Raw genomic sequence first — 22,595 nt, 5'->3', positions numbered from 1 at the left:
GGTACATTTTTGTTTCAAGCTATGCTTTGTAATGATGATAAGAGTTATTGCTGCTGCTGCTGCTGTTAAGTCACTTCAGTTGTGTCCAACTCTGTGTGACCCTATAGATGGCAGCCCACCGGGCTCCCCTGTTCCTGGGATTCTTCAGGCAAGAACACTGGAGTGGGTTGCCATTTCCTTCTCCAATGCATGAAAGTGAAAAGTGAAAGTGAAGTTGCTCAGTCGTGTCCGACTCTTAGCGACCCCATGGACTGTAGCCCACCAGCCTCCTCCATCCATGAAATTTTCCAGGCAAGAGTACTGGAATGGGTTGCCATTGCCTTCGCTGTAAGAGTTATTGAATATTACTTTATTGCCTTCAACGTAAAGGGAAAGTTTTAGGACCAAGAGTTAATTACAGTGAAGGGACAATCAAGACCCTAAAATGTAGTTTAATTTGGACTTTGTCTACTTTCTAGGGAGTGCGGTAAACACTCGGATATTCAAGTGTATGATTCCAGCAACTCTAATATCAGAAGATTCTGTGGTTAAGGCTGTCTCCTGGCTGTGTGCTGGCAAGTGTTCTGGTAGCACCAAGGTAATTTTTTTTAAAACACTTTGATGATAAGTCCTTCAGAGCCACTTAAGCGCTGGCAAGGAAGAGCCACTTATGAAGTAATGGCAGTGGCCTTTTGTGCAAAGCTTGTAGTTTTGGAACAATATAGCTTGATGCAAGAACTCTGTTCAATTAGAAATTTTTACTGAGAAATAAAATCTGTTATCCTTCTTTGTGCTAGAGGCTTTTAAAACAGTCCTGAGGGGGGTAATTAAGCTCTTTTGTTGCCAGTTATATTTCTCTAAAGATAAGCATTTTGTTTCTCAATAGGTGCTTTTTTATCGTTGGCTGGTTGCAATGTTTGACTTCATTGATCACAAGGAGCAAATTAACTTGCTCTATGGTTTCTTTTTTGCTTCATTGCAAGATGATGCACTGGTAAGTAAAAATTGAACAGCATTATGCATTGATCAGTGATATGTGCTTGTATATCAATGCACCATATGTGCTTCAAAGTGCCAAACAACTTTCCTTACTTATTTTAAAATGTATGAAACAGGAAGATGTAATGAGTAGCATAACGAACACCATTATACCCGTCTCTCAGATTAACAAATGACATTTTCCCCACATTTGTTTTTTATCTTCTTTTAAGGAAATAATTGTTACAGATAGAATTGAGTTCACATTGGAGTCTCTTTGCTGATCTAGAGCAGTGATTGCCATCTTTTCCCTTTTAAACCACTTCAACAGGGTCCTTTGGGTCACTTATTCTACAGTTTCTTGATTAACACTGTGAAAACCTCATCAGAATTAATGAGAAGGAGAGGATTACTTTTCATGAGATGCCAGTGGACTTATTTTGATTAAATAGCATAATTAGTCCCATTGAAAGCATTAATAACTCTAAGAAATCAATCTACTGTCCACCTGGAAGTCTTTCAAGGACCATCAGTAGTTCACAGACCATGTAAACCATTCATCTAACAGAACTTCTCTTGCTTTGGGGAAGGGAGGGAATTCATTTATTGATTTCATTTTCAAAAATTGACTATGTTTGTTGCATTATATGAGACAGTGTAGAAGATTCAAAGATTAGCTGAGAGTTTCTATATTCTAGGGGTTTGTAATCTATTTTGGAGACTAAGGGAAGCACATAAAGTTAAATGACAACGCGTAAGTTCTATTATCAAAGACAGTGTATGTTAATGTGAGGATAATAATTGCTGTGATATTTCTAGGAAGAAAGAACACTGTAAACCAGAGTGATTAGAAAAAGCATCATAAAGTACGTGGGCATTGAACTGGGCCATGAAGGTGGAGTAGGATTTGAGATTTGATGTTTGATATGACAGGAACATTTCAAGCAAAGTTGTGAACTGTGTAAATTGTGTTTTAGGAAACCTTAAATATATCAGACTGACTTAATTACAATTGATGTCAGGCAGTGGTGGGTGGTAAGGCTGAAAAAATTGGGTGAGGAAAAATTGTAGCGGTCTTTAAATATGATGGTAAGGAATTTGAACTTTATCCAGTGGGGAAATGACTGAAAAACTTGGGACAGAACATGTTGAAAGCAACATTGTAGGAAGTTGTATCTAATAATGCCAAACATTATAAATTAGGATGGAAGCTAGAATCAGGAAGACTAGTTAGGAGACTGACATGATGATGATATCCTAAACTTAGCAATTCTCAAATATGCTCTGTGGATCCTTTGATGCTTCCTGAGAAACTTTCAGGAGGTCTCAGAGGTTAAAATTATCTTTATAGCGATATCAAGATGTTAATAGCTATTTTCACTGTGTTGACATTTGCACTGATGATGGATAAAACTGCTGACACACTCAGGGCAGTGAGTCCACACTGCAGTAGGGTTTGTTGTGTTCTTTACTGTAACAAAAAAACAAAAATGCAAGTTTTACTTAATAATGTCCCAAATGAAGCAATAAAGATTAATTCATTATATTAAACTTCAACCTGTGAGACATATCTTTAATGTCTGATGAAATGGGAAGTATAAATAAATCCCTTCTGCATATTAAAGCACAACAGTTGTCATGAGGGAAGGAACTTTGTGTGATTGAATTGTGAGCCAAACTAGCTGCTTTATTCTGTGGAATACCATTTTTACTTCAAAGAATGACTGACATATAAACTATGATTATTCAGACTTGGTATTTGGCAGATGTTTTCTTGAAAATGAACAAAGTGAGCTGGTCATTTCGTAGAAAACAACTGGCACTATTTCTGGCAAGTGGTAAAATTTGAGCTTTTAAGCAAAAATGACAAGTTTGAAAAATTTGTATTTGTCATTGTGAACTTGACAGCTTCCCAATACTTAAAAGACTTTGCTGACGAGAATGAGAATATTAATGACTGTGATTTTTAGTATTATATAATGATTATAATTATATTAATAATTATATAATTAAATATGTCAACATTTGGGAGATAGGCATAACTAATTTCCAAATGATCTCATTTGAAATTATGTATGAGTAAAAGCCATCCAAAGTGCAAGATATATCAAGGAATTTTAATGGAATAGAGTACAAAGAGTTCATTGATAAGATTTCAGACTCCACATTGCAGCTATTTCCTAAGAGACTACCACTTATTAGTTTTGGTGAAGTATCAAAGACTAATATCCACAATTTTTTGAAAAGGCTATTCAAATATTCCTTCTTTTTCAATTACATATGTGTGTGAGGCTAACTTTTCTTCATGTACTTCAATCATAACAATATATTGTTACATTTAATGCATAAGCAGAGTATCTATCTATATTCTATTAAGTCAGAAACATTAAAAAGATTGTAGAAATGTAAAACTATGTCACACTGTCTTTTTTTGGGAAAATATAGTTATTTTATATTTTATTTATGGTTAACATGTAATGAGTTTATTTTTTAAATGAGTTACTAAACATTAAAAAAAATTCCTAGCTTTAATTTCTAATATGGTCAATATCAACAGCTATAAACCAGATAAACAAAAGCTTTTGGGGATCTTCTAATTTTTAAGAGTCTTCAGACCAAAAAGTCTGAGAATCACTATCAGATTCTCAGAGATTAAGGGGTATGAAAAATTGAAGGGACAAATCTTAAAGGAGACTGTAAAGGAAGAATTGACATAATCTAGTACCTAAACTGGATTAAGGGAAAGGTCAAGAAATAAAGATAGAGTTTGTAAGCCAGTATGTTCAAAATGATGGTACCTTTGACCATAGAAGGAAATTTGTGGAAAAGGAGGTAGTTTTAAAAGGAACATAATATGTTTGGCTTTAGATGTACAGAGTTTGAGGTTACATCCTGTAGAAATTCACTCAGTGAACATTTATTAACTAAAGTGAGAGTCATTGAACTAGTATTGGAGATACAAATATGAGTAAGAATAAGTTAACTATTGGTCTTCCCATATGGCGCTAGTAGTAAAGAACCCACCTGCCAATGCAAGAGACATAAGATATCCGGGTTCAATGCCTAGGTCGGGAAGATTCCCTGGAGGAGGGCATGGCCACCCACTCCAGTATTCTTGCCTGAAGAATCCCATGGACAGAAGAGCCTGGTGGGCTGTGGCCCATAGGTTGCAAAGAGTCAGACACAACCAAATCAACTTAGCACATAAGTTAACTATAAGCTTCATATAGTTAACTTATATGAGCCTTATATACCATGCGCCAAGTGCTTTACACAGTATTTCACCAACTCTAAGATGCCATCAGTTTTAAGAGGCATCATTATCTTTTGAACCATTACAATGAGATGTTGCCATTAAAATTGTTACCTGATACTGATTTTAGGATTAGTTTTGTTTTCAGAGATGTTAAAATGTAGAAAATGAAATGTCAGACTATGTATTTTTTTCCTAGTTCTGAGGGTCTGAAAGTTCTTTTTATTCTTAACCTCAATTCAAAATAAACATTTATTTAGCGCCTACTATTTTCTATACTGTGCTCTCTAGTGTGGTAGCCACTAACCTCATGTGACTAAATGAGCACTGGAAATGTGGCTAGGCCAAACTGAAATGTGCTGTAAATGTAAAACACAGCAGATAAGAAGTGGTTTTAACTCATTTAAACCTCTTTACAGCCTTTGTGACATATATATACACTTTTATCCCCATTTTAGAGAGGAGGAGTTTGAGGCACAGAGAAGTCAAATAATTATCCAGGGTCATGTGACTAGAGGCAGGATTTATGGGAAATGCTATTCCCATTTTAGAGATGAGACAACTGAGGCTTGGAAAAGTTATGTAACTTTGCTAAGGCAACCTACCTAGTAAGAGCCTGAGCCTTGAAGATCTTTAAATGTAGTAGGAGAGAGAAGTACAGTGTGATAAATCCTGTGATAGTATCCACAGAGTTCCATGGGAATATAGAGGAGTGGTATCAAAATAAGAGTAGGGATCAGGGTTAATGGAGGAGGAAATGGCAACCCACTCCAGTATTCTTCCCTGGAGAATTCCATGGACAGAGGAGCCTGTCCTTTGTAGCCTCTGTAGCCTGTGGGCTACCATCCATAGGGGTTGCAAAGAGTCAGACACAACTGAGTGACTTTCACTTTCAGGGTTAAAGTTATAGGGATTTCTTTTCAATAGGAAGAGAGATATGGGTGTTGATGTCCATAAATTTGTGAGTTAGTAAGGGATGTGATTGAGGGAATTCCTGCCCAGTGGTTTTAGTGACTTTTTTTTTCTCAAATTTTCACTCAAGTAGGAGGCAAGGTCTTCTGCTGAGAATGAGGAAGAAAAGATAGAATGTTATATTTGAGAGTATACATTTTGAAATAGCTCTTGGTGGAAATAGAGATAGATTAAGAGACACAGTTCTGAAGGCCCAGATAAGTTTCAGTTCAGTTCAGTCGCTCAGTCGTGTCCAACTCTTTGTGACCCCATGAATCAGAGCACGCCAGGCCTCCCTGTCCATCATCAACTCCCGGAGTTCACTCAGACTCATGTCCATCAAGTAGGTGATGCCATCCAGCCATCTCATCCTCGGTCGTCCCCTTTTCCTCCTGCCCCAATCCCTCCCAGCATCAGAGTCTTTTTCAATGAGTCAACTCTTCGCATGAGGTAGCCAAAGTATTGGAGTTTCAGCTTTAGCATCATTCCTTCCAAAGAACACCCAGGGCTGATCTCCTTCAGAATGGACTGGTTGGATCTCCTTGTAGTCCAAGGGACTCTCAAGAGTCTTCTCCAACACCACAGTTCAAAAGCATCAATTCTTCGGCGCTCAGCTTTCTTCACAGTCCAACTCTAAGTTTAGGGAGCACGAATTTGTGATGTTACTAATGTCAAGGGTCGTAGTTCCTCCAGGGTGGGACACGAAGGCAAGAGAGTGACTGAGCTAATGGATCAGTAAGTCTAGAGAGAAAAGGGAGAAGGTGAAGACAAAAGAGAGCAGATTAGGAGCACAAACAGCTGAGTTTCAGGTTGCTTTGATGACATTAAAGGCATGCATTAGGATTAAAAACTGGAATGATAGAAGTTGTAGCATTGGAGTTTAAGATTGCAGGGGGGGACTGGTTCAATGTGATGACAAGATTCAGAGTGACAGTGGGGTGAGTTGTTGAAGACTAGAGTAAGGGAATGAAGGTTATTGTAATTGAAATTTTCCGTATCCTATGGATTTGTTGTTGTTGCTCTTGCTGCTCATCTATCAATTACCAAGTGATGTATGTTGAAAATCTCCCACTCAGAAGGCAGACTTGTCAGTTTTTCCTTAAAAAGTTCTGTCAAATTTTGCTTTATATATTTTGAGTCTATTATTAGGTAAAGGCACAAGTATAGTTTTCATATTGTCCTGCTGATTCAAACCTGTATCATGAAGTAGCATTTTAGAAATGCTTTTCATTTTAGTCATTTTGTTTGATATTGACATTGTCAACTCAGGCTTTATTTTGGCTAGTATATTGCTTGGTATGGACATGAACTTGGGCAAACTCCGGGAGATAATGAGGGACAGGGAGGCCTGGTGTGCTGCAATCCATAGGGTCACAAAGAGTCGCATATGACTTATCAACTGAACAGCAACAACATTGCTTGATGTATTTCTATCTTTTGGTTTTTTGAAAAATCTTCCTTTGCCCTCATGTCTTAGACACTTCCCCATTCCAGCATTCTTGCCTGGAGAATCCAATGGACAGAGGAGCCTGGCTGGTTACAGTATGTAGGGTTGCAAAGAGTTGGATATGACTGAAGCAACTTAGTGTAGCACAGACTTTATTTTTAAATCCTGTTTAATGATTTTTCACTTTTGCCTGGAAAATTATTTACCTTTGTAGTGATTATTGATGTTGTAGAAATAAATAGGAATACCTTATTTTTTAATTTTATAATTTTGGGCTGTGCTGGGTCTTTATTGCTACAGTCTTTTCTAGAATTGCAGGGAACAGGAGCTACTCTGTAATTGTGGTATGTGGGCTTCACTTGTTGCTCAGGACAGACTCTAGGATGCACAGGCTTCAGTAGTTGCAGCTCCCAGGCTCTAGAGCACAGGCTCAACAGTTGTGGTGCATGGGCTTAGTTGCTCCATGGCATGTGGAATCTTCCAGATCAAGAGTGGAACTCCTGTATTGGCAGGTGGATTCTTTACCACTGAGCCACCAGGGAAGCCCTGAGATCTCTTATTTTGAGCTTTCTAAATGATCTGCTTTTTTTCTGATTCTTTTCCTCATCCCTCTTATTTTGGATTGATTGTGCTTTTCCCCCATTCTTGGTTGGAAATTACATACTCTGTGTGTGGTGTTGTTATTGTACCTATTTTAATATGCATATATAGTGACCCTGTATGCAGGACAGCAAAAAAGACACAGATGTGTATAGCGGACTTTTGGACACAGAGGGAGAGGGAGAGGGTGTGATGATTTGGGAGAATGGCATTGAAACGTATAATATCATGTAAGAATCGAATTGCCAGTCTATGTCTGATGCAGGATATGGCACGCTTGGGGCTGGTGCGCGGGGATGACCCAGAGAGATGTTGTGGGGAGGGGGGTGGCAGGGGGGTTCATGTTTGGGAACGCATGTACCCCTGTGGTGGATTCATGTCAATCTATGCCAAAACCAATACAGAATTGTAAAGTAAAAATTAAAAATAAATAAATTTTTTTTAAAAATGTAGAATATATAAAAAGTCATCCTTCTTACTATTTTTCTTTTGTTTGGAAGATATAGTTATTTTTAATAAAATATGTCATTTATCATGTAATGGGTTTATTTTTTAATGAATTAATAACTATTTATAATTTTTCTCAGTTGAAATCTTTAAGGCTTTTCTTAAAGTCTAGAGGTAACCAATATTGTTATTTTCATCTTGAAAGATAAAGGGCCCTAGAATGCTTTAACTCTGATCACATCCCTCCCAGATTATACATATTATCTGATTTTAGCTCTGACTCTTCACCATCCTCCTCCACATACACACATAGTAGACATTATTATTTTCTTCACAGTTAATATTTGTTTAGATTTGCCCACATATTTGCCAGTTTCTTTGCTCATCATTTGTTTTTACATCTCAGACCTTTAATTGAGATTATTTTCCTCTCTCAAAATATTTTCTTTAGTTTTTTTTTTTTCTTTTATTGGCTGTACCACCCAGCATATAGAACTTCCCTAACTGGGGATTAAACCTGTGCCTGCTGCAGTGGAAGTGTGGCGTCTTAACCTCTGGACCACTGCGGAAATCCCTAGAATATTCTTTCAGTAGAATCTTTTTAAGTTTTTAATTGAAGGATGATACAATATTGTGTTGATTTCTGCCATACATCAATGTATATCATAGATAGATATACATATGTCCCCTCCTTCTTGAGCCTTCTTCCCACCTCCCACCCCATTCTACTGCTCTGGGTTGTCATAGCACCCCAGTTTGAGAGTAGAATCTTTGATGGTAAATTCTGTCTTTGCCTAAAAATGTCTTTACTGTGCCCATGTTCTTGAAAATTGGTTCTGCCTAATCAGGAAAAGAATTTGAAAAACAACAGATACATGTATATGTAGGGAAAAAAAGAAGTTTGGTTCTGCTGTGTGTAGAACACTAGGGTGACAGTTAAATTCTCTCAGGACATTGACAGTATTATTCCACTGGCACCTCCTTTCCATTGTTGTTGAATCAGTCTAATTGTAATATGTTGTTTCTTTTCTCTCTGAATACTTTTTAAAAGCAGCTTTGTGAGATTTAACTTACATACCATACAGTGCACTCAAAGTAAAATCTACTGGGTTTTAGTATGTTCAAAGATATGTGCAACCATGAGCAGAGTCAATTGTAGACTATTTTCATCACTTCAAAAATCGTGTACCACTTGGGAAACCAACATATTCATGTGGCTTGCTTTATTGTGACCTTCTTACACTTAAAAAAAAAACAACTCATACATTTTAGCTATCACCCCTATCTTTCTGTTTAGAGATCCTTACGCAACTCCTAGGGCTTTTGAGGTGGCACTAGTGGTAAAGAACCTGCCTGTCAATGCAGGAGACATAAGAGATGTGGGTTCAATCCCTGGGTTGGGAAGAATCCCTGAAGGAGGGTATGCAACCCACTCCAGTATTCTTGCCTGGAGAATCATCATAGTCAGAAGAGCCTGGTGGGCTACATCACTGGGGTCGCAGTGAGTTGGACATGACTGAAACAACTTTGTATGAATGCATGCAAGCAATTCCTAATATATTTTGTGTCTTTAGAGATTTGCCTATTATGGACATTTCACATAAATGGAATCATACAGTGTGGGGTCATTTTTGACTGGCTTCTTTTAACTTACTTTACTTTTTACTTGAAAGCATAATGCTTTGCCTATTCTAGGTACCTTATATAAGTGGAATAATCCAGTATTTGTTCTTTTGTGTCTGGCTTCTTTCACTTAACATGTCTTCAAGGTTCATTCATGTTATAGCATATATCAGAACTTTGTTTTTATGACTGAATGATATTCTGCTGTATGTATATGCCATTATCTGTTGATGAACTTTTGGATTGTTTCTACCTTTTGGTTAACATGAATAATGTTGCAGTGAACATTGCCATCCAAGTGTCTGTTCAAGTCCCTGCTTAGAGTTCTTTTGGATACATACTTAGGAGTTCTTTCAGGCAGGGACTGAACCTTTTATAACCAAAATATCTAGCATTGTAAACTTCATAAGAGCAGGTCTTTTTGTCTGTTTTATCTACTGCTTAATAAATACTTTCATGAATGAATGAATAAGATCTATTTATAAATGTTTGTCAAATAATTTCAGTATGCTTGAGTAGTTTTCATGATGCTGACTAAAGAGTTTCTTGCTCAGCATGGCAGGTGAGAAGGGGGCTTCTTTTTTTTTTCCTTCTTCTTCTCTTTTAAAAATATTTATTGAAGTATCCCAGCTGGGACCAGTGGTAAAGAGCCTGCCTGCCAATGCAGGAGACAAAAGAGACGTGGGCTCAATCAGTTCAGTCAATTTTTATAAACTGAACACATTTGTATAAGTATCACCCAGAAGAAATAAGGATCCTAACTATAAAAAGCATTAAAAAAAGTTACAACTTGGGACTTCCCTGGTGGTCCACTGGTTAAGACTCCACTGCAGGGTGTGTGGGTTTGATCGTTGATCAAGAACTAGGATCCCATATGTCATATGGTACAGCCAAAAAGTAAAAATAAAAAGTCACAACTTGATGGGCACTTGACTCTGTAGTGACTGAGATGCAGTGGCTATTTGTCAGCAAAGCAATTGTAAAGTCTCAGATGCACATGAATTTTTCCTTTCTAGATGTGATTAAAGGACAGTGTCAGATAGAATACTGGAGCTTAGGGTGACACTTATACCCAACATGTATTGCTAATGGTTCACAGCATTCCCTGTGTTGCTCAGGCAGTAAAGAATCTGCAATGCAGAAGGTCTGGATTCGATCCCTGGGTTGGGAAGATCCCTTGGAGAAGGAAATGGCAACCCACTCCAGTATTCTTGCCTGAAGAATCCCATGGACAGAGGAGCCTGTTGGGCTACAGTCCATAGGATCACAAAGAGTTGGACATGACTGAGTGACTAACACTTCAGCTTTCAATGGTTCATATCCTAGGGATGTGAGGCAGTGAATTTTTTTTTACAGAAAGTTACTATATTTTGTGTAGAATATGGCAACTTGGTCATAATATGTATTCTTCCCTTAAAAAAAAAAAAGATCCTATACCTAAATTCACACTTCTTATAAATATGTTCAGTCTTTATCAACTCATTTCTAAGTACAGGAGTGGCAATATGGAATTCTGTACTTTAAATATAGAGTCATAACTACCAAAATATAACTTTCTTTAAAAAAAAATCTTGGGTTTTGCTGCTTCTCTAGTCCCATTTAATAATTTGTTATTGTTGTTGTTCAGTTGCTAAGTCGTGTCTGACTCTTTGTGATCCCAATGACTGCAGTGCGCGAGGCTTCCCTGTCCTTCACTATCTCCCAGAGTTTGCTCAAACTCATGTCCATTGAGTCAGTGAGGTTATTCAATCATCTCGTCCTCTGTCACCCCCTTTAATAATTTACTTTTTCAATTTTCTATATTCTAAAGTAGGTATTGGCAAATTTTTCTTAAAGGGCCAAGTAGTAAATATTTAGGTTTGAGCATCATACTGTCTTTGTCACAAGTACTCACTCTGCTGGTGCAGGGCAAACTCAGCTACAAACAATAAACAAATGACTGTGTTCCAATAAAACTATTCACGGTGACCAGCAGTGGGCTGAATTTGATCCACAGGTTGTTGTTTACCCATTCCTGCAATAGAATATTGTTTTTTGTCTGATAAACAGATATTCTTAATTTCATGAACTCTGATTTATTGGGGTTTTTATGTTTTATTTTATGGTTATCATTTTTTAATGGAAAAAATGAGCTGCTACTCTCTTGTCATGAAGATACTCTCCTTGGTTTTCTTCTAGAACAAGTAACAGCAGATTTCCTATAAAGAAAAAGAAGTAAATATTTTAGGCTTGCAGGCCACTCAGTTTGTGTCACAACTGCTCAGGTCTGCTGTTGTAGCAGGAAAACAGCCATGGCCAATACATAAATGAGTTAGTGCAGTTGTGTTCCAGTAAAACTTGATTTGCAAAAATAAGTGAACTATAGTTTGCTGACCTCTAATCAAGAATAAAACCTCAACAAATGGTCACTCAAAATGATGTGGTATAAGGAACCAATCCTTCAGTACTTTAAGCTCAGATTTATTGAGTGTGTGCTATTTTGCCAGACTGAGGTCTAAATGGCTAATTAAATTCTGGTATATTCACTGGCATATTAAGATAATTGAAAATGATCATTTTGAAGACCAAGTAACATGGGAAAATACTTTTAAGTGGGAAATCAGGATAAAAGTTTTAAGTTTATATCTTAATAGCTGTGGACTACTAGAAGGAATTGGCAGTCCACTCCAGTATTCTTGCCTGGAGAATCCCATGGACAGAGGAGCCTGGCAGGCTATAGTCCAGAGGGTCGCAAAGAGTCAGACATGACTGAGGCAAGGTTAGCATGTACACACGCACTAGAAGGAATACATGAATTTTTGTTAGGTAGAAGATTCTGTTTCTGGTTTTCAAGTTGTCTGCATTGTTGTATTCCAAAGATAACTTTAAAAATAGTGTAGAAAGTCACTCAGTAATGTCCAACTCTTTGTGACTCCATGAACTATACAGTCCATGGAATTCTCCAGGCCAGAATACTGGAGTGAGTAGCCTTTCCCTTCTCCATGGGATCTTTCCCACCCAGGGATTGAACGTAGGTCTCCCACATTGCAGGCAGATTCTTTACCAGCCACTAGGGAAGCCCCAAAATAGCATAAAGACATGCTAATTAAAACTATTGTTCAGTCAAGTCCTGAAGCCTTTTTACTTAATCATTGTAGGATTGACATTTAAGGAAAATGCATTGTTGCTCTCTTCAAGATATGTTGTCATTTTTTTCTTTTAATTTTTATATTTTGACAGTGCCCTTATGTCTGCCATTTGTTATATTTACTTACCAAAAAAGAGAATGGTGAGTATTTTCTTTCCAATTGTATTACATTCACTCTATGGAATTAGCATTTGTATTGGCCCTTATAAAGTTTTAATTATTAGCATTAGTTGTATGGCAAGGTTTTGTGGGAATTGCTTTTTAGTATTTTTACCTAAGAGCATCTGCTTAATGGCTTAACTGAGCAGGGTAATTATAGTCTTAATGTGTTGTAAGGAGAAGCTACAATGGACAACTTTCTTTTTATTCTGAATCACAAACTTCTTTTCTTTACCTTCACTAGTCAAACCGTTTCGTGTGAGAAAACTGCTTGATCTTCAGGCCAAAATGGTAAGTACTCAACCTAAAACTGGCCAGTGTACTCTGTGCTAGGTATGGAGCTAGGCTTTGGGGATGTAAAAGTGAATACATCATTATCTTCAAGAAACTTATTGCCTAGGGAGCTGAGTCAACAAAGTAAAAATCAGAATTAGACTGGGGTCAAGGGAGGAGTGATGATGGTGAGTAGAATTTAACTAGGCCAGGAAGGAAAAGAAGGGCCCTCATGGCAGGGAACAGCATGAGCAAAAGCCAGGTAGATATCAAATAGCAGCAACTGTTTATGGAATTGGGTTGGTATGGCTGGAAATTAAGTGTTAGGGAGTAATAAAAAATGACTATTTTATTAAAGTGACTAGCTTATTTATTCTGTGGCTGTGATCTAGGAAAGCATTCTTCTCTGGATGCTTAAACTTCAGTATATATCCTATTATCTCTTGTCCTTACAACCCTCTTGCCTTGTTATTTCCACTATACCTGCCAGGTAACAGAAGCTTTGGGTATAAAACCAAGGGAGGTTGTGGTGCCTATGCCTAATTATTGAAGCCTGCTGGCCTACATAGAGGCGTTCAGTTTTCATGAAAAACACAAACACACGTGCACATTTGTGCTTCCCCAGTATGAGGTTTCCTGTTGGTTGGTATTTACAATTCAGTGATTGTTTTTGTTTTATTAGGGGCTCCCCTGGTAGCTCAGATGGTAAAGAATCAACTCACAATGCAGACCTGGGTTTGATCCCTGGGTTGGGAAGATCCCCCAGAGAAGGGAATGGCAACCCACTCCAATATTCTTGCCTGGGAAACCCCATGGACAGAGGAGCCTGGTAGGCTGTAGTCCATGGGTTCACAAAGAGTCAGACAAGACTGGGCGACTACCACTTTCACTTTCTTGTTTTATAGCTTCCTATTTCGGTTTTTGAGTGCATGCAGTATCTTCTGATAGCTCTCTGAGGATAGTAAGAATAATGATTTTGTGTAAATTTAATTTTATTTCATATTAATCAGGCAGAGAAGAGAGAAAATATAGGGAAGAAGTAAAAGATGGGAAAAGATCATAAAAGAGAACATGTCAAGTCAGAGAGGGTTGCTTTATGATAGTTGATTTAAATGTTTTGAGTTTCTGTTCCTCGATTTTCTATAGCATCTTCCTATAGCTATATCACAATAAAATTAGGATCTGAATATACATTTAATCTTTTTACATTATTGTTACTCTTTTTTTTTTTTTTTTGTTGGCCACAGAATTGAAAATTCTTGTTTTATTTCAGGGAATGCAGCCTCATCTCCAGGCTTTGTTGTCACTGTATAAATTCTTTGTTCCTACTTTGATTTCTGTATCTTTGCCTATGAAAAAGAAGGTAAGGGATTAAGGAGCGATAAGTCATATTTGGATAGAAATATGTTATTTTGAGTAAGTTAATTTATAGATTTTGACTAAAATGTTTATAGCATACTGTTTAAGATCTAATATTGTAGTGTTGCTTCTGAGAAGTTTTTTAGGGATTAACACTTCGTTTTGATTCTGTTCAGTGTTCTTAATAGATTGCTGATTATACTTTAAATGGACCTGCATGGGGCAAAATATTTCATAATTAATTTACCTTCAGTTAATGAGTTTTAGATTTTATACTGTTCCAACTTATGGATACCTCCTCTCATGTACTTTATATTCAAATTCTCAGATTTATTTTAAGAATTCAGAGAATCTGTGGCAGACCGCTCTACTTGCTCTGAGGTCAAGGAATCAAGGATTTCCTTCAGAACCTCTAAAGTTGATGTTAGCTAATGTCTATCCTATAAAAAGAGTAAGTATTTAAAACCCCACAGCCTTCTTTATTGTTAAGTTCAAACCATAAGGTTTCAGATGTTAGAAGAGATTATAGATGTCTGAGTATATTTTAATTACTTTAATTAGGATTCTTTGCAAACCACATTCACACTCCATTCATTAGATCACCTTAATAAGTGCTTTTACATTTATAGTTTGTAATCTGTTTGATCCACTGATTGTTTCATTATCTTTCCTTTTTAGAAATGGAATTCTCACTCAATTATACCAGTGCTAAATTCCTGTAACTACAGTAAAGAAAGTAGAAAAAAAAGGATGAATCTTTCTGATTACTTCAGTAGCAATGGATCATTTCCACTAGAACAGCTTAAAAGCTTCCCTCAACTCTTACAGAACATTCATTGCTTAGAGGTATATAACTGGGCCACATGCTTATTTGCATAATCCGTTTCATCTTCATGGCCTTTATTTTTGTTATATATTTCTTATCTGATGATTTCCTGTTGCTCTGATCTCCTTTTTATATACTTACAGTTGACTGATTTTTCTGTCTTTGCAGCTGCCTTCTCAGATGGGCGCAGTACTGAACAGCTCTCTGCTACTTCACTATATTAACTGTGTCAGAGATGAGTCAGTCTTACTGAGGCTGTATCACTGGTTGAGTCAAACATTACAAGAAGGTAAAAATTGATGCTTTTAAAGTGTTAGATGAATGAAGAAGGAGCAAGATGGTTTAGAAATAGGTTTCTTTTAAAAGAGTGACAATGTCTAGACAGGAGGAGCCTTCATAAGCTGTAATAATTTTTTTCTGATAATCATATATTCAGAGCCTGAATGCTGCCATTGTTCTAATTTCAAGGGAAAGTAAGGAAGGAGATAGTGTTGTTAAGGAAACACTACTGCATCGTCACCAGAACTCACTGGGTGCCTCCACTTTGATGACTGTCACAGTCCAAGCCCTCTCTAGCTTTTGTCTGTTCAGAAACTTGCTGTTAAGCCCTCAGAACCATCAGATTAATGCTAACCAAACTCTGAGACTATTGTGTAAACCAGAATGTCAACTTATTATTTCATAATAGAAGTAATTCCTTGTGGTGACCAAAATATTCATGTTTGCCAACTAGAATCACTCTTCTCTGCTATCAGTATATATGGGAACCACATTAGTCATCAGAAGGTTTCTTAATATTGAACTGAAGGAAAGGGAAGTGAGAGAGTTTTTCATCCAGGCCATAGTAAAACCCAATCATTTCATTTCCTCTGAGGGGGTCAATCTCTCTAAAAATAATGTTGTGTTCATCAGATTATTTCTTTCCTGGATAAGCAAATCCTGACTCTTCGAGTGTTTAAGGTCAATTTTAGTCAGTTTCAGGGTAACTCTCTTTCTCCAACTCAGAGTCTTTCTTTACATAGGGTATGATACAGTTAAATTTCCACTCACTGAAGTTCTACCACTCTTAGATTGCCCCCAGTTCACCCTAATTGAAATTTAGGCATTCTCAAGCTTTTAATTCATATATTTAAACATTCTGTTGGATTACTGTGTGGCATAAAGCTAATTGTATTCATTATGTATGACTTTTACCACTTTATTTTTTTTTACTATAAGCTTTTCCCCTGTATTACCAAGTTCTTGAGGAACATTGCACTATCACCTCCACGTATATGTTACAGTCTCCAGTCTGAGTTGGCTGGGATATATGAGACTGATAGCTTGTTTATATTTATCATTTATTTGTCACTTTAGAGTTGTAGTGATGTTTTGTGTAGCTTTTATTGTGCAACCAGAGCCTTATGCTTAATATTTCTGTTTCAGAGTGTATTTGGTACAAGGTGAATAATTATGATCATGGAAAAGAATTTGCCAACTTCCTGGACACTATCCTCAGGGCAGAATGCTTCTTACAAGTAAGGTTCTGCTTGTTTCCTACTTATATCACCACTTCTTTTTCTTTTAGCTTTTTATGTTGTATTGGGGTATAGCCAATTAACAATGTTGTGATAGTTTCAGGTGAACAGCAAAGGGACTCAGCCATACATATATATGTATCCATTCTCCCCTAAACTCCCTTTCCATCCAGGATGCCACATAACATTGAGCAGAGTTCTATGACTTCATCACTTCTTAATTAATTTAGATATTCATTGAAAACCTTTTCATTGGTGCTTGACATCTTTTGTAAACAATATTTGCTCAATTCAAAATTTATCATGAGTGCGTGCTAAGCTGCTTCAGTTGTGTCCGACTCTTTGAGACCCCCTCTTTGGACTATAGCCCGCCAGGCTCCTCTGTCCATGGGATTTCCCAGGCAAGAATACTGGAGTGGGTTGCCATGCCCTCCTCCAGGGGATCTTCCTGACCCAGGGCTTGAACCTGTGTCTCTTGCATCTCCTGCATTGGCCAGTGAGTTCTTTACCACTAGTGCCACCTGGGAAGCCCAAAATTCATTATAGAGAGAGCCAATTGAACTGACGTTTATCTTTGTACTGATGGCTGTGAAGAAAAAACTTGTTAAATTATCCAAATAAAAGAAAAAGATCTAGAGAATTCCCTGGCTGTCCAGTGGCTAGGATGCTGTGCTGTCACTGCTGACCACCCAGATTCAATCCATGGTCAGGGAACTAAAATTCCACAAGCCACATGGCATGTGTTACCCCTGACATACACACACAAACAGAGAAAGAGGTCTGTAATTTAAGAGAACAAACTGAAGATGTAACTGAATGCATTAAATTAATTGGCCAGTAAGAGAAATCTTACAAGGTCACTGTTGTTGTTCAGTTGCTCAGTTGTGTCTGAACAATTTGCGACTCCATGGACTGCAGCACACCAGGCTTGCCTGTCCTTCACTATCTCCTGGAGTTTGCTCAAACTCCTGTCCATTGAGTCAGTAATGCCATCCAATCATTTCATCTTCTGTTGCCCCCTTCTCTTGTCCTCAAACTTTCCCAGCATCAGAGTCTTTTCTAATGAGTTGTCTCTTTGCACCAGGTGGTCAAAGTTTTAGAGCTTCAGCATCAGTCCTTCCAATGAGTATTCAGGGTTGATTTCCTTTAGGATTGACTGGTTTGATCTCCTTGAAGGCCATGGGACTCTCAAGAGTCTACTCCAGCACCACATTCGAAGGCATCAATCCTTCCACAGTCGGGCTTATTTACAGTCCAGCTCTCATATCCATACATGACTACTGGAAAAACCATAGCTTTGATTATACCAACTTTTGTTGGCAAAGTGATGTCTCTGATTTTTAATATGTTGTCTATTTGTCATAGCTTTTCTTCCAAGGAGCAAGTGTCTTTTAATTTCATGGCTGCAGTCACCATCCACAGTGGTTTTGGAGCCCAAGAAAATAAAATTTGTGACTGTTTCCACTTTTTCCCACCTATTTGCCATGAAGTGATGGGACTGGATGCCAAAATCTTAAGTTTTTTGAATGTTGAGTTTTAAGCCAGCTTTTTCACTCTACTCTTTCTCCTTCATCAAGAGGCTGTTAGTTCCTCTTCACTTTCTGCCATTAGGGTGGTATCATATAGATATATGAAGTTCCTGATATTTCTCCTGGCAGTCTTGATTCTAGCTTGCGATTCCTCCAGCACAGCATTTCACATGATGTACTCTGCAAGTAAGTTAAGTAAGCAGGGTGTTGATAAATAGCTTTGACATAATCCTTTCCCAAGTTTGAATAAGTTCCTTGTTCCATGCCTGGTTCTAACTGTTGCTTTTTGACCTGCATACAAGTTTCTGAGGAGATAGGTAGGATGGTCTGGTAGTCCCATCTCTTTAAGAATTTTTCACAGTTTGTTGTGATCCACACAATGAAAGGTTTAGTGTAGTCAATGAAGCTGAAGTAGATGTTTTTCTGGAATTCCCTTGCTTTCTCTATGAACCGACAGATGTTGGCAATTTGATCTCTGGTTCCTCTGCCTTTTCGAAATCCAGTTTGTATATCTGAAAATTTTTGGTTTACATACTGCTGAAGCCTAGCTTGAAGGATTTTGAGCATTACCTTGCTAGCATGTGAAATGAGTGCAATTGTGTGGTAGTTTGAACATTCTTTGGCATTGCACTTCTTTGGGATTGAAATGAATAGTGACCTTTTCCAGTCCTGTGGCCACTGCTGAATTTCCCAATTTGGTGACATATTGAATGCAGCACTTTAACAGCATCATCTTTCAGGATAAATAGCTCAACTGAAATTCCATCACCTCCACTAGCTTTGTTTGTAGTAATGCTTCCTAAGGTCTGCTTGACTTCATATTCTAGGATGTCTGGCTCTAAATGAGTGACCACACCATTGTGGTTATCTGAGTCATTAAGGCCTTTTTTGTACAGTTCTGTGTATTCTTGCCACCTCTTCTTAATCTCTTTTGCTTCTGTTTAGGTCCTTGCTGTTTCTGTCCTTTAATAGTACCTATCCTTGCATGAAATGTGCCCTTGGTATCTCTAATTTTCTTGAAGAGATCTCTAATCTTTCCCATTCTATTGTTTTCCTCTGTTTCTTGGCATCATTCACTTAAGAAGGCTTTCTTATCTCTCCTTGCTGTTCTCTGGGACTCTGCATTTAGTTGGGTATATCTTTCTGTTTCTCCTTTGCCTTTCACTTCTCTTCTTTTCTCAGCTATTTATAAGGCCTCCTCAGACAACTACTTTGCCTTCTTGCTTTATTTTTCTTTGGGATGGTTTTGGTCACCACCTCCTGTACAGTGTACAAACCTCCATCCACAGTTATTCAGGCAGTCTATCAGATCTAATCCCTTGAATCTATGTGTCACTTCCACTGTGTAATCATAAGGGATTTGATTCAGGTCATGCCTGAATAGCTTAGTGGTTTTCTCTACTTTCTTCAATTTATGCCTAAATTTTGCCATAAGGAGCTCATGATCTGGGCCACAGTCAGCTCCAGATCTTGTTTTTACTGACTGTATGGAACTTCTTCATCTTTGATTATAAAGAATTTAATCAGTCTCATTTCAATATTGACCATCTGGTGATGTCCATATGTAGAGTTGTCTCTTGTGTTGTTGGAAGAGATTGTTTGCTATGACTAATGTGTTGTCTTGACAAAACTTTGTTAACCTTTTACCTACTTCATTTTGTACTCCAAGGCCGAACTTGTGTGTTACTCCAGGTATCTCTTGACTTCCTACTTTTGCATTCCAATCCCCTAAGATGAAAAGGACATCTTTTTAAGTGTTAGTTCTAGAAGGTCTTGTAAGTCATCATAGAACCATTCAGCTTCAGCTTCTTCAGCATCAGTGGTTGGGGCATAGACTCAGATTACTGTGATATTGAATCGTTTGCCTTGGAAATGAACCGAGATCATTCTATCGTTTTTGAGATTGCACCCATGTACTGCATTTTGGATGCTTTTGTGGAATATGAGGGCTACTCCATTTCTTCTAAGGGATTCTTGCCCACAGGAGTAGATATAATGGTCATCTGAATTAATTTGCCCATTTCCATCCATTTTAGTTCACTGATTCCTAAAATGTTGATGTTCACTTTTGCCATCTCTTGATGACCATTCTCCCTGCTTGACCACGTCCAATTTACCTTGATTCATGGAACTCACATTCCAGGTTCCTATGCAACATTGTTCTTTATAGCATTGGACTTGACTTTCACTACCAGGCACATCTACAACTGGGTGTCATTTCCACTTTGGCCAAAGCCTCTTCATTCTTTCTGGAGCTATTTCTCTGCTCTTCTTCAGTGGCATATTGGACACATACTGACCTGGGGGGCTCATCTTCTGGTGTCATATCTTCTTGCCTTTTCATACTATACATTGGTTCTCAGGGCAAGAATACTGAGTAGTTTGCCATTCCCTTCTCCAGTGAACCATGTTTCGTCAGAACTCTCCACCCCATGACCTGTCTGTTTTGGGTGGCCTTACACGGCATGGCACATAGCTTCATTGAGTCACGCAAGCCCCTTTGCCATGACAAGGCTGTGATCCATATGATCATTTTAGTTAGCTTTCCGTGGTTATGGTTTTCGTTTTGAGGGCTGTGGGGTTGTAGTTCTTCTGTCTGCCCTCTGATGGGTGAGAATAAGAGATTTGTGCAAGCTTCCTGATGGGAGGGACTGGCTCTGGGGAAAACTGGGTCTTGCTCTGGTGGGCAGGACCATGCTCAGTAAAACTTTAATCCAATTTTCTGAGGATGGGTAGGGCTGTGTTCCCTCCCTGTTAGTCACAAGCAGTGACCCTATGTTCTTAATCAACAAGCATTTTGCCGGGGTCCAGCCCCAGTGGATCCAGGGTAATTCGAAGGGGAGACAGAATCGGCGTCCTAGGAAAAAACTTAATTACAGATATAAAGAGAGATTAGAAAAGGATAGTGTAGTAGGAAATATTAGTGGAGAAAAAGAGGCTGAATAACTTGGTTTATGTGGAATACCAATAAAACTCCAAGACAAGGACTTTGCCAAGTGTCCATGCTCCAGATGGGAATTCAGCCAGAAGGGGAAAGAAAGAACGACATGGGGGAATCAGTCTTTCCAGAAACTGATCCAATTTCTTTATTTTTCAGGTTTGCTTATATACTTTTTGTTATACATAGGGATGAATACAGAGTTACACGGGGGTCAGCAGACCTGACCCTTGTCAAAATCAGGTGCTTCATATAAATGTATACAAAGGTCTTATGGGTTTTACATCATCTTCTGGCCATGAGGCCTGCTGACATTTTATGGCCCTTTCTGATAATGGTCAGTCAACCAGAAAACTTATTTTTTCCAGGGGTAATTTTTTCTTAAACCAGGCACCACCCTCCAAATAAAGTTGCATTCTTATAGGGCGAGGGTGTAGTGGGTTACAATCAAGAAAGGAATTTATTTAGCCTAAGGTTTAACATGATTAATCTTAAAGGTTAATACTTATTTCTCTTATATGCTAGTTATATTCATTATAAGGGCAGGGAATATGGAGATTTAGCAGCAAATATTGGCTCAACAAATGAAAACCCTTCACCAATATAATTTCTAATCAATCTACTATACTATACTAATAATTTTCTAACTTCTCAAAAGAGTCTGTATTTAGAAAGTTTTAAAGCATCTCGTGCCTCTCACAGTTGGGAGGCTGTAAACAATCACATACATGTGGCCGGACGAACCCATTCAGGCAGGCTAGAGAACCTTCAGAGGAGTTTGTGAGTTGAAACACTCTTGTCACGCCCAGGAATTTTCATTAACTGGAACTGCAAGTTAACTCCTTCTCCAAGAGAGGTGGTGGGGGAACAGCCCTCCGTAAAGTCAGAGGTATAGGGGAGAGCATAAAACAGACTCTGGTTTTGGGGGTAGATGCTTGGGAACAGGGGGTTTCCTGAGGCTCGATCCCGCCTTTGCGTATGCCTAAGCCTCCTTCCTCATGACCTTTGCCATGGGCGGAGTTCCTCACACTGGGTCTCAGTGGCATTTTTTTGATTGCTGAATATGTTAAGCCAGTTAATTATTTGGCCTGGGTAACCCTGAGTTATACTATTAAGCTGCTACTCAGGTATTAGCACCATCAGGAAGCCTTTACTCAGTCTGGGTTAGATGTTTGTTCTTTGTGCTCCCTTGGCTCTTGTGTGTTTTCCTGTATCGTGGTATCTTGAAACATCTGTTTTTCCACACATTATGGGCTCCAGACAGGTGGGAACCATGTCTAACTTTTCTTCATGTATGGGTGTTCAACTTGGCACCTGGTGTGATATTAAAAAAGAGAGAGAGAGATTCTCAATAAATGTTTGTTGAATAAATCTTAAGGATTTTATATGAAACCATTGAATTAGAAGTTGGGTATGGATAATGGTAGTGAGAATAAAATAATTAATTTAGGTTGAATTTTTAGATTTTCTGCTTGGGAGGATGATGATGGGAGTATAAGAAAAGCAGGCTAAGAAGGAAAGATATATTTGGTTTAAAAGATGGAATATCTAAGAGGTTCAGTAGGCAGTTAGATAATAAGTCTAGGGAT

At 38.0% G+C, this 22,595-nt stretch overlaps 1 protein-coding gene across 1 annotated transcript in view; it reads left to right on the top strand.

The window, feature by feature from the left end:
• The window catches only part of CENPI (centromere protein I), a 57,313-nt gene that overhangs the window by 8,211 nt on the left and 26,507 nt on the right, over positions 1-22,595 (top strand). The window contains exons 4-12 of the mRNA XM_040264956.1: positions 459-577; positions 866-973; positions 12,498-12,546; positions 12,809-12,855; positions 14,111-14,200; positions 14,525-14,647; positions 14,875-15,042; positions 15,191-15,311; positions 16,448-16,539. Coding sequence (XP_040120890.1) covers positions 459-577; positions 866-973; positions 12,498-12,546; positions 12,809-12,855; positions 14,111-14,200; positions 14,525-14,647; positions 14,875-15,042; positions 15,191-15,311; positions 16,448-16,539 — 917 coding nt within the window. The remainder of the gene's footprint in view (positions 1-458; positions 578-865; positions 974-12,497; positions 12,547-12,808; positions 12,856-14,110; positions 14,201-14,524; positions 14,648-14,874; positions 15,043-15,190; positions 15,312-16,447; positions 16,540-22,595) is intronic.

Source organism: Oryx dammah, unplaced genomic scaffold (genome assembly GCF_014754425.2).
Source record: "Oryx dammah isolate SB20612 unplaced genomic scaffold, SCBI_Odam_1.1 HiC_scaffold_23, whole genome shotgun sequence".
Lineage (NCBI taxonomy): Eukaryota > Metazoa > Chordata > Mammalia > Artiodactyla > Bovidae > Oryx > Oryx dammah.
This window is presented reverse-complemented; position numbering and strand designations above follow the sequence as displayed.